This window comes from Gavialis gangeticus, unplaced genomic scaffold (genome assembly GCF_001723915.1).
Source record: "Gavialis gangeticus isolate Ggan-Ray unplaced genomic scaffold, GavGan_comp1, whole genome shotgun sequence".
NCBI lineage: Eukaryota > Metazoa > Chordata > Crocodylia > Gavialidae > Gavialis > Gavialis gangeticus.
In genome coordinates this window covers 37,148,687-37,161,711 of record NW_017728996.1, presented here as the reverse complement: position 1 = coordinate 37,161,711, position 13,025 = coordinate 37,148,687, and the positions used below count along the sequence as shown (strand labels likewise).

At 42.1% G+C, this 13,025-nt stretch overlaps 1 protein-coding gene across 2 annotated transcripts in view; it reads left to right on the top strand.

Annotated features, from left to right (window-relative positions):
• The window catches only part of LRRC49 (leucine rich repeat containing 49), a 258,088-nt gene that overhangs the window by 185,126 nt on the left and 59,937 nt on the right, over positions 1-13,025 (top strand). For both annotated transcript variants that reach the window (XR_002095202.1, XM_019504326.1), the window contains exon 13: positions 11,072-11,309. Coding sequence is in view for 1 of the 2 variants with exons in the window: in XM_019504326.1 (XP_019359871.1) it covers positions 11,072-11,309 (238 nt within the window). In the remaining variant the exon portion in view is untranslated. The remainder of the gene's footprint in view (positions 1-11,071; positions 11,310-13,025) is intronic.

Genomic DNA, 13,025 nt, shown 5'->3' with positions numbered 1-13,025 from the left:
TGTAAAGCCAAAGTACTCATTGGATACATCTACACGTGCAAATAACATGATGCAGTAAACTCCAGAGTCGTTTGAGATGGGGTACACTGTTCTTGGATGCAATGTCTGTGCATGCGCCTCAGACAGCAGGAATTTGAGTGCAGGGAGCAGCCCTGTGCTGGCAGGAGCCCAGAGGGTCAGCTCTGGGAGGCAGTGTCAGGTGACAGGGACTAGCAGAAGCCAGAGGTCTGACCCCCAGCTGACTGGGCACAATTTCATAGAGTTCATAGACGTTAGGGCTGGAAGGGACCTCGTAAAATCATTGGGTCCAGCCCCCTGCCCAAAGAGCTGGAAGGCAGAGTTAAAGGATCCCAGCAAGATGAGCATCCAAATGTTTCTTAGAAGTGTCCAGAGAAGGTCCTTGCACCACCTCTGGGGGGAGTCTATTCCAGGCATTGGGCGTTTGGACAGTAAAGAAGCTTTTCCTTATGTCCAGACTAAAACAATCTTGCAGGAGTTTGTGACCGTTGGACCTTGTCATCACTTGGGGTGCTCTGGTGAACAGGTGTTCCCCCAGATCCTGATGCACACCCCTTATGTATTTATAGGCTGCCGCCAGGTCATCCCTGAGCCTGCGCTTCTCCAGGCTGAAGAGTCCCATGGCTTGCAGCCTCTCTTCATAAGGCCTGTTCTCCTGCCCTCTGATCATGCATGTGGTTCTCCTCTGGACTCTTTCAGGCTTCTCCATGTCCTTCCTGCATTGCAGAGCCCAGAATTGGATGCAGTACTTCAGAATTGGATGCTGCAGCCTCACCAAGGGAGAGTACAGTGGGAGGATGACATCCTGGGTCTTGCTCGAGATGCATCAGTAGATGCAAGCCAGAGTTTTATTTGCTTTGCTGGCTGCAGTATCGCACTGCTGGCTCATGTTCATCTTGTGATTGATCATGAACCCCAAGTCCCTTTCAGTTGTGGTGCTAGCGAGTGTAGCACTGCCAAACCTATAAGTGTGATGTGGGGGGGTTTTCCCTGAGGTGGAGCACCTTGCATTTCTCCGTATTGAATGCCATCACGTTTTCATCTGCCCACCTTGCAAGCCTGTTGAGGTTGGCCTGGATCACCAACCTATCCTCAAGTGTGGAGACTCTTCCCCAAAGTTTGGTGTCATCAGCGAACTTGGCCAGTCTGCTGCTGACTCCAGAGTCCAGATGGTTTATAAAGACATAGACAGTTGCATCTAGTGGTCACTATCTACACGTGCATTTGATCACACTTAATGATTCTGCCATAAGATAGTACTGTCCCTGACAGTACTACCTTACAGTGGAGTTAATTAGTTTACTATGCCCTAATACCAGCGCCTGTGTAGACTATGACGCATTACTACAGAGCTGATTAGCCCTCAGCTCAGTAAAGCGCATGTGTAGATGCATTCAGTGACTTAGTATGTCATAGTTGACTTACATCTGCTTTTCCTGTGCTTAGCTGGCTAAAATAATGTTTGAGTTGAGTATCAGAAAATTTTTCATTTTCTACCTGCTCAAAATGTGTTGAACTGAGCAAAGTCTTTGTTACATTTAAATCAAAATATAAAAGGATTATTTGGACTTTTTTCTCTGCATTGTATTTCAATTTCTGAATGTCTGCTTCATTATCAGGCAGGTAACTTTCCTGAGGGTTACTGATAAAGGTATTGTCGGATATTTGTCCAGCTTTCTTCTCAGTAACACTTTTATTTTGCCTGTAGCTTTCAAATAAAAACCTTGAAGAGAAGTTTAAAAGTTTAATATTGATCTTAAAAAAAATTCTTAAAAAGTAGGAAAAAGCTGCATGGTGTGCCATTGAAGTAGTTGTTTTTGTATTTTTTCTCCAGTATATCTTTTTTTACTTTTGAATATTTACTGAGGTCATATATTCAGAAATGGTGCGTCTAACCCTGATATGCATAATACAGTTTTTAAAATCGGATAATAAAATATATATTGTGCTCTCTGATTCCACTGCTGTCATCAGTGTCATACCTGAGATTAGCCCTATTACCTCATCTGTTTATGCTTTAGAGACCTAGAATTTAATATAGGAGTCAGTCTGGATGCAAGTGGTTTTTAAAAACCTGTGAACTGATTGGGCATCTTAAAGTTCAAACATTTGTTTTCATCTATCAGCAATTTACGATATTACATCTCTTCAAAAGAACCTTTCAATATAATGTTCTAGATATGTCTTGCAACAGTAATGAATACACAAGTGTGTTTCATAAAGTAACAGCAGTTTCAAAATACAACCGTTGTGTTCAGTGAATAAAACTACACAGCAGTGGGGAACACTGGTGGCATTGTCAAATGCACCCATTATTTACTACTATGTAGAGAAGTGATGTGGTCCAGTAAATGATCATTGCACACAAAATGGTTTTATTTCAACAATGCTGTCACTTTCTGAAACACCTGTGTGTGTGTGTGTGTATGTGTATGTGTTCAAAGCATCCCATTATGTTGTTCATAAACTTTAAGCTAGTTGTGCAGCTATAGGGCTATAAAAATTTACTGTATTTTAAGTTATTCCATTTTAAAATAGCTTACTGCATTACAGACTCCAGTTTTAGAGGTCTACTGTCTTTTTCATAATTTGAAAAATAATACAGACTTCAGATCCTGAAACTTAAAAAAATGTGCATATGCAGAATTTGCATTTTAATATGGTACATGTATTGTCTTACAATGACTGAGTTCATTACAAAGACAATATGAACTTAAGACCCAGACACTGTAAAAATACGTTGTAGTAGGAGATTGAGAAAATTCATGTTATGATCCCCTTTCAGTATAACATAGTGTAAAATGACTATGGAACACTTATAATATCTTATAATGTGAGATTACCAAGGGAACCCATTACACTCCCTTTATGACATGTGTTATGATGATGAAAAGACTTTAGTGCAAGTGTATCAGGCCTTTTATACAATTTAAAAAATAAATGAAACCAAAAAAAAGTCATAATACTTCTTTGAGTTAACAGAAGACATAGCTTTGTTGCTTGTTGTTGACTTCTCTGATTTTTACCTTGGCTAGTATGGGCTACTGTGGAAATCCGGTGCGTTGGAGCAGACTCAATTAATCATGCATTAGTGTCCCCACACCAAAAAATGGCAATGGGGCACTTTGAACTAAAGCTCGTTTGAGCTTTAGTTCAAAGCACCCTTCCACCATTTTTTGTCGTGGGGACACTGATACACATGACGCTCAGGTGCTTTTAATTAGTGTGGCCCACTAATTAAAGTGCCTGCCCTCCCCGCCCCCGCATGTGTAAAAATGCCCTACTTGATGTATGTAAGTTGTTTTGAGATGAGGGAAGTGGGGGCCTTCAACTTCCCAGGTGAGATCAGTTGAGAAATATAATGCACAACACAGGAAGTTTTTGAGGCCAGTTGTACGATGAGGAATGCAACTGAATTTAAACTACCAACAGAAATCAAGGACAATAAGAAGTCCTTCTTTAGATATGTAGGGAACAGGAGGAAAACAAGTGCAAGTATGGGGCCATGGCTTAATAACTCAGGATAACTGGCTACTGACGCTAGGAGAAAACTCAACTCCTGCATGACTACTTTGCTTTGGTATTTCACCAGATTAAGGGGAAAATTATACTAAATAAGGTTAAGAATGGGCATGGTGGGAATGACCACCTTCGCACCATTGACGTTGAGCTGCTACGTGATCAGTTAGAAAAATTAGACGTTTATAAGTTAGCAGGACCGGATGAACTTCATCGGAGAGTGCTGAAGAAGCTGGCTGTAGTTATTGCAGGACCTCTGGTGAAACTCTTCCAAAACTTGTGGCTCTTGAGGGAGGTCCCTGAAGCCTGGAAGAGGGCCAATGTTGTGCCCATCTTCAAAAAGGGGAGGAGAAAGGACCCAGGCAAGTATAGGCCAATTGGCATAACTTCCATCCCAGGATGGATGTGGTGGTGAAGAGCTCACTGGCCAAGTTCATGGACATCACCAAGTTATGGGGGAGCGTGGTCATGCTTGAAAATAGACTGCAGATATAGGCAGACCTAGACAGGCTGGCACGTTGGGTAGATCGGAACCAGATGAAGTTCAACATTGAGAAGTGTAAAGTGCTCCATCTGGGGATGAACAATCCCCAACATACTTACAGGCTCAGTGACGCCAAACTGACTAGCACCATGACTGAAAGAGACCTAGGGGTAATAATAGATCATAGCATGAACATGAGCCGTCAGTGTGATGTATAGCCAGCAGGAAAAACAGTACTCTGGCATGCATCAACCAATGCATCTGAAGCAAACCCAAGGAAGTAATTTTTCTGCTTTACTCAGCATTGGTGAGGTCACCTGACCCCAGTTGTCTTTCTTGCCTAGTGCAGGGGGGCTGGACCCGATGATCTTGCGAGGCCCCTTCCAGTCTATGAATCTATGAAGCACTCTCTGATTTCTTAAGGTCTTTTAAAGTGTTTTAAGAGAGGAAGGCCAGTTTTTATCACTATATCATTACACATATCATTCATAATCACGTATGAGGATAAGGAGAAGAATCATGTCTCAGCAGGTAAATCAGATCTTTTTCTCATCTCCTAGAAGTCTGTAATTGATACACAAAGTTCATATTTAATATTAATTATAAGTTATGAGAACTATATAGGACCTGTTTAGGAAAGAATAGGCCTCCAGTCATTATGTTGCTTGTATATTTATTATGTAGTCCTGACATTTTGTGCAAAGGTTGAAAAGGAAGTGAAAGATCTGAGAAAAAGAGGGGGGTAAGAGAACAATTCAACAACAACAACGATGATAATAATGCTTTTCAAAACCAAGGATAAGATCATATGCAAAGGAAATTAATTGATAATTGATAATGGGAGAAGTAAAGCTTACAGGGAGGCAGATTCTGGAAAGTAAAATATCTTGAAGACAAAAGAAAGTTTAAAAAAATGGGGAGTTGGAAAAAAAAAAAAACAAACCCAAAAAAAAACCAAACAAAAAATCCCCCACGAAACTATTTGTACAAAAGCCCTGGTATCTAGATCCATTCCACAACAGGTATACATCTCTGTGTCTTGACAGAGCAGGAGGGATATGACCTCCAGCCTAGAGAGCATAAGCCTGGGGGGTGGGCCTTAGCTGTAAAGAAATTTCCATGATTATACTAGTGTCATGCCAGGCCATGGGCAACTAAGTCTGGGGTCACCCAAGGTCAGGAGAAACAGCCAAAATCTGAGGGACGTGTACAGAAACTTAAAGTAGGGAAGCCAGGGGCCAAAAATATCTGAATGGAGAACCAAGTCAGAGATCCAGTGGGTGGGCAGAGCATTGGGTCAGGAGATGAGCCAGATCAAGTATTCAGGAGATCAAACCAAAGAGTTGGGTAAGTGACCCAAACAGTCAGGCCAAACTCAGGGTCCCTGGTCAAGCCACGCTGGATATTCAGATAATCTGTTGGACAGCCAGGAGAGGCATGAGCCAAGGGTAAAGCAGGCTAGGTCCAAGGTTGAGCCTTGTTGCCTAGACACTTCTTCCAGGTCGGGGGTTTATATTGGAAGGGGTGATCAGCTGACCCTAGCTGGCAGCTGGTGGCAGGGAGTGGGTGCGTGGCCAGGCCTAGCTGAAAGGTTCTGGCCACCTGAGTCTATTCCGGTGCTCTGCCAAGGAGGTGGCAGACTGGGATGAGCAGCCACGCCAGGTAGGCTGAGGCCCAGGGCCAAGGCCATGGCTTAACAACTCCCTTGCATTAAATTTCACTTACCTGTGAACAGCAAGTTAACTATGAAATGTATATTTGTAAACAAGTCAGGTGCCACACAAAGAAAGGAAAAGAAGGGAAAACAGAGGAATAAGCAGGGAAAACATTTTGGATGGAAATCGGTTCCAGGCAGCGGGGAATTTCCAGGGATTGGTAAAACATTGGTTGTACCTCACTTAGAATCAGATGAAAGTGAGATAGAAGAGCAGAATCCATTTGACCCTTTAGGAGAGAAATGACAGTAACCATCCTCATGTAGCTAAAACACATCTTGAGGATGAGGATGAACATGACTCGTGTTCTGCTGAGAATTGTTCTCTCAAGTGAAGGGCTTATCAAACAAGATAATGATAACAGATGTGTGCTTCATAATTGGGTGATAAAAATCCTTCCAGAAGGGAGGCTAAAGGAAAAGTGTTTCCCTTTGCATTCTCTGCTATACACTTTCTAACTGAGAACAGATTCAGTGCGTTTGGATGGCAGTGACAGAGCATGCTGTTTATTGCATTGTATGTCAAATTTTCCCTCCTGATCCAGCTACATTAGGTATTTTCCAACCTTGGGCACCCCAGGTGAATGGACCACAGGTCACAGCTGGCTCTATGTACACCTAGAACATGCTATATGAAATGGATGGAGACCAGAAGACTGATGCGATAAAACCACCTGCTACTTACGTTTTAGAATTTCTTTCATTTGCAATTTTTTTCTCAAGTATTTCAGATGTTTTATTTATTTATTTATTTATTGGAGACCAATCATTATCTTTTCTGTGAGAAGTTGCAAGTATTAAATCCAATGGCATTTTTTTTTTTTATATTTATTGAGTTCTTAGTCAAGTATGGTCACACTTTAGGAAACTATGTTGACCATGTGGAAAAGGCACAGGAACAACATCAGAGGAGTCAACGTACTACTTATCACCTTGGAGCCAGAATGATTTGATTCAGGAATGTGAAGGGCAGGTGAGGAAAACTGTTGTTCATGAGGTTAGGCAGAAGATAATGCAAGGTGGCTCTTTATAGACTGACCTGGTTCATAGGCATGAGGTTTTATAGGCAAAAACCTACTTCATCAGATGCTGAGGTTAGAGAAGCCAAATATTTTCAGTAATGTCCAATGCCAGATGGCTTGCACAAACAACACTGTTGATCAGATGTATTCATCACGCAGCTGGTGATAACTTTTCGATTCAAGGATGTTTTTTGCGCTTCAGATACTTTACTAAGAAGACATATGCAAGAAAATAGCTGAGAGGATTCACCACTCCAGACATAAACATGGATTAGCTTTTAAGCTCTTTGACGACAAGCATAAAGATACCAGTATGGCAGGAAAATATTCTGGAGCTCAGGTGGTACTTCTTGACAAGAATCCCCAAGCTTTTTTATCCCCATATCACAGGTTGAACTCCATTGGTTCCAATTCAGCTGAGTCTTCAACTGATTATATTACATTCCTTGGGTCTCTTCAGTTATTGTATAATATTTTCAGTACAAGCAAGGGGAAATTTTGAAGAAAACTATTCCAGATTCAGTCCATTCTGTTTACTAGTTGGGCTGCATGTTTTGACTGTATCTGCTGTTTTGTCAGGATTTTGAAAGGCTTACTAGTAGCATTGAATGAGTTAGAATACTTGAGCCTGACTGCCAAAATCAGAAGCGAGATTGCTGGACTAATAAAATACATGTCAGAATATAAATGTGTTCTACTTACTTCAGTTTAGCTGAAAACTTCAATTCCCATTAGTCTTGTCGTACAGCTCAGAGATGTGACCCTGGATGCTAAAAAAGGCAGCATAGTGTCTTTTCATTGAACTGGCACAACTGAGAGAGATTTATGATGAATGTCTGCATGTTGCCACAAGTTTGGCATTGATGTTCCAGGGTCAAAACCCCTTCTAAAAGCAGATGCAGTGATACAAATGATCAAGACAACCCTGATGATGTAAAGCACCAACTTAAGGACAGTATTTCCTTTTCTATCATGGACTCTGTCGCAGGCAGACTTAAAAACAATTTTGCTGTAATGGTATGTATCTGTCAAAAATTTGAACTTTGAACCTTTCTTGACAAGGATGATGCTGATCTCAATCACTTTCTAATCTGTGTTCTACTGAAGTTATCACTGGTGATGAGAAAGATAAGGTAATAGTCCTCAAATGTATTTACAAAGACTTTATTGCCCCCCAAATAATATTACCATTTAATTTATTAAATTACAGTATGAAGTCTCTCTGCAAAAACTTCTCCCCAACCTAATTGTTGCACAGTTTTTGCTGCATACCAGTCTCTGTGGCCAGTGCATAAAGATAATTTAGTGTGCTCAAATGTGTCAAGAACTAGTGCTGTACAACAATGGTTCAGTCAAGGTTGAGGGCAAAGCATCTCTTTCAATTGAACATGTCCTTACAATGGTTATCATTTTTTGGTAAAATTGTTGATTGATTTGCTGGAAAAAGTTGAACTCCATATAATTAAGTTATATGGAATATTCTTTTATATTTGTTGCATATCTTGACTGCTTTTGCCTTTTTCCTTTTCACAATGTGGCTGAGTGTTGTCTTTGCTTATATTTACCATATATATTTGTAACTTTTTTGTATTTATTCTCTCTTTGCTTATATTCTTGAGTTTTGAATTCATAAGTTTTGAAATAAATTTCTGGAGATTGTACTTCTGCTTTATTTACACACATTACTTGCAATTATTATTTTACTCATTTTAATGTCTATTAAGAGAGAAAATTCTCATAATTTTGGAGGGGCCCTCAAGTTTGGGGGCCTAGTGCAATTTGTATCACTGTTCCTCTCTCATACGCTCTCTTCATGCTTCCATATTTTCATTGTTACTTTACTCATGTCAGCTAGTTACTCATGTCAGCTGATGCTAACATGAGCCCGATCACCTCTGTAAGTCTTCTATGTAGGCTTAAGAAGGGATTCCCTTTTTTAAAAGTTTTCAGTGTTTCAGTCCTCTTTTTCCCTTTCTAAACTTCCTGTACACTTCTAACACATTTTAATGATCTCTCCCTTTACAAGACAACAGATTATTTCAGACTGAATTAGTGACAGTTTTTTTTGTTTTGGGTTTTTTGCCCTTTAATATGCTTCTGAATCACTGTCTCTATGATCAACTACAGTAGTTGACTTAGAACATCCATGTCTTCAGTGACCTGTTTCTCTAAAAGTTATTTCTAACGTTCTTTACTGACATAGAAGGTGAAACTGCACTTGTGTGTCTGTATACCCCTCTACACATGCAGGTAAATGTGCAATGGGATCTAATGCATGATTCACACAATCACGCTTCCTGCCATGCCACGCATGCTTGGCAAGAGAAAATATTGTGGGATTGCACATCAGATCCTATTGCACCTTATTGCTGATGTAGGGAGCCTGCATGAAGCAAGCTCTAGTGACTGGGAGCCCCCTCAGCTGAGAGGCACCCAACTGTGGAGGCACCCCACATACCCCTGTGGCTGGGTGATGCACCGGGAGGCACGTTGTGGAGACCCAGCCTCTGTAGCTATGGGACCCTGGGTCCTAGCATCTGTGGGGTTCTTCCAGGCCCCAGAGTCAAGAGCTGCTAGCACTGAGAGTTCCCTGCTGTTACAGGACTTGGGACTTGCAGCCTGTGGTTATGGGAGACCCTGCTAAATATGCAATTTTAAAGTTTAATAGCAATCAGCTAAAATGTTGGTACACATTTTGAAGTCTAACTTTTATAGCTGGTTGGAGCCTTTTATGGCATGATAGCTACTTTGCATGTGTATCTGGTCTCAAGGTAACTGTGCAGTTAACCATTACACTGGCTCCCTGCATGGCTCCCACAAGTGGTAAATACATGTATGTGCCACTCCTGAGAGCAGTGAACTGCTGTATGGATCCGTTCCTTGTCTAGGTGGAGGTGGCTTAAAGTAAGTTGCCTGCAGTTAAACAGGTGCAGCAAATGCTTGTTCACACTCCAGAAGTGTAATGTAATTATCCTTGAAGATAATTCAGTATGCATAACCAAATAATACACTAAGGCATAGTTATGAATTAATATAGGGTTGTCCAAATGGTAGCCTGTTGAGCATCTCCCATTGCTTTCCAGCCGCTGTCCCAGTGGTCTCTGGGGTCCCCCTACCTCATCCAGCTTCCATTTTTAACCCCTTCCTTGGGGATAGGGTGATGCCAGGCTGCAGTGCCCAGGGAGCCCATGGTTCAGGAGGCCCAGAGTCTCTGTAGCAGGAAGGGCACCTGCTTATGGGCATGTCAGGAATCTGGTGGAGAGACATGCTGCAGGCACAAGTGTGGTTGGGGGGGCATATGTTTGGTGCAGGCATGTGATTTGTCAGGGGCTGGAGGGAGGGACATGCAGCCAGTGCAGGTGTCTGGCCATGGGTCATGCAGCCAGCACGTGTGTAGCTGGGGAGAAGGGGGAAAGGTGTGCATCTGCACAGGCATGTGGCCAGGAGGGCGTGTGTTAGACAGAATACATGCTGAATGAGCTTTAAGTAGTAAATGAGGCAGCCTGTAACAACATTCACTATTGTCCTTATTTCTTTGTTTTATAATCCCTGTGTTTTGGTCTTGAAATGATGGTTGATCCTGCAAACTCTTATTCCCATGAGTAACACGTAGGGGAGCAATTTCATGAGTAAATTTATAGTATTGAATAACCTTTGCAGGGCAGAATTTTATTTCCTGAATAAACTAAACGTTTGATTTTAGAAGTCTACAATAACACACAATTCTAATATTATAAAAGCCTAAGTCTGTCTGCCTGTCTGTCCCTAATGCTTTATTCACACTCTAATTGGCTGACAGAAACAGCCAGTCAGAGTGCTCCAAGTGTGAGGGAGCACTGCAGTGATTCCAGAGCCCCTCCAAGCAGTGCCAAGGACCAGACAGGGGCTGGGGGAGCCAGGACCAGCAGCGCTGGCTGCGGCTCCCCCATCCTGCTCCCTGCAAGAGGCAGAACAGTGGCAGCATGGGGCATTAGGTGGTGGCACTCCATCTCAGCCCCCGCCTCCCCCCATCATTCTTTGTGGGGCAATTGGCTAGTAATCAAATATCTCCCTAGAATATCAAAGAATGTGCATAGTTTGCTTGCAGTATTTTAGGTGCTTACCTTGAGATATTTATCTATGGCCTTTTTCAGAGGTCATCAAATATTGAAGATACTAATTAAAGTGAGGAGCTTTCCATGTATAGGTTTCTCATTTGAGTATCAAAATTACTCAAAATAAATTCATTTGATGAATTGCAGGACTGACATTCATTTTAGTCAAATATATCTAAAGGTTTTTATTTTAAATGATGTGTCCTTTCCTCCCTGCTAGGTCTCTCGATTCAATACTGAGCAATGCTGTACAAGGCCTGTCTGTCCTAGATTGTCACCTAGTTGAAGTGGAGGGCGACACTCTGTACTTGTATGGTTCTGGAGCTCTGGACTGCCTAGATCGAAATTGGAGTGTTCAAACAGCTGGAGCTGTCACCACAATCTCCTTTATATTTATAGAATTTGATGAACTTGTTCATGTGTTAACTAAATTGAAGATCAAATTTCCTAATTCTCTGGTAAGAAGTTTCCTTAGATTTCAGTGCTCTGAATTGTTACAGAATATATGGCTGTTCTTTGTTTATACCTTTTTCAGTGAAGTTATCGTCTTGGTTTTTCAGGCTTGTCATTTATATGTACAAAACTGTGATGTGAACAACCACGGGGTTTTGACTGTATTGTGTTATAGCCTGATGCGGTTTCTTTGACCAACACCCAGTTTTCAAAGGGAAGTGATAGAAATTATTTCTGATACAAGAAACAAATTAACTGTACTTATACACTTATAAGATAGTTGTATAACAATGGTGTGTTGTTGAACCATAATTTCCATGTATCAGAAAGTATTCCTTTCTGTAGCATAGCCAAGATATGAGAAGTGGGAAGAGTTTACAAGAAGTCATGGTTAAAGAGAAACCTCTATGGAGTTCTGTAGTTCTTGCTAACGTAAATATACAAGTCTGGCCACATGTCCTCTTAATGACTTAAAGCTGTAAGCTCAAAACAAATTATATAAAATTACCCCCTAAACATCTCCCCCAAAACGTACTGTATTTACTTGAATATAAGATTCGTTTTTTCCCCCAATCAGCATGGGGAAAAAACATCCCTCCTCTTATATTTGCACACAGAAAAACCTCATTAAATACATTATCTATCATTTTAAACTGCTTCCAGAAATGGCATATGCTCAGTCATGAAAACCAACTATGAAATTGATTAAATGTAGCCAAAGTTGAGCATGCCTGTAAAACACATGGCCTATATTGGGTAAACGTACAGATGGGAACCTACCACAACACTAGGTTAGTGCAGCCCATCTGACTAAGATGTATGCTGAAGCACATGCAGGTCTATGAAGCGGCAGTTGGGGCCTAGCCTCAACATGAGTGAGAGTACCTTCCTGGCTGTGGGTGAATTCAGGGACCTGTCATTCCCGGGGATCTCTGTCTCCCGTGAGGGGATAAGGATCGTTGGGGTGGAGTTCAACCCTGAGCTGAGCAGAAGGAAAGCCTGGGAAAAGACGGAGGCCTAGGCCAAACAGATTTTGGGTCTGTGGTATGAGCACCCACCTCTCCATGCAGGGGGCGCATGGCATTCATGAAGGCAGTGTTGCTGCCAATGCTTCTGTACACCACACTGGTCTACCCTCTGCTGAAGTATGTCACCCACAGAATCCAGAGATATTCTGCCTTCTGAGGATCCAGATGGGAGAATTTGGTGAGGAAGACTCTGTACAAGACAAAGTGGGCCAGAGGCAGGTGAATTCCAGACATCCTTCCAGACATCCCAGGCAATGTACGTGAGCAAGATTTGCAAGCTGGTGACTGGAGCAGAGTCCCAAACAGCTTGCTTCATCAGGTACTTTGCAGGGCACCTCCTGAGGCTGTGGACCATGGATCATCTGTAGTTCTACAAGGTCCTAGACAAGTTTTCGAGCAGGTACAACCTACGCAAAGAAGCCCTGGTGACCATGTCCAGCCACAGGAAGATGCAGGAGTCAGTAAGAGCCAGAGACAGGCTGTCAACTGTGGAGTTGCTTCCCAGTGATGACTGTCAGACCATTTGGGAGTGCATCTTTCACAAGGGCCTATGAAATGATCACAGTGACCTGAACTGGCAGCCCACTGAACATTCCTAGTGTGGATGCTGAGGCACACAGAGGGGTAGAGATGTCAGCTCAACTGCCCCATGGCAACCTGCCAAAGCAGAGCAGAGATTATCACCCACTTCCT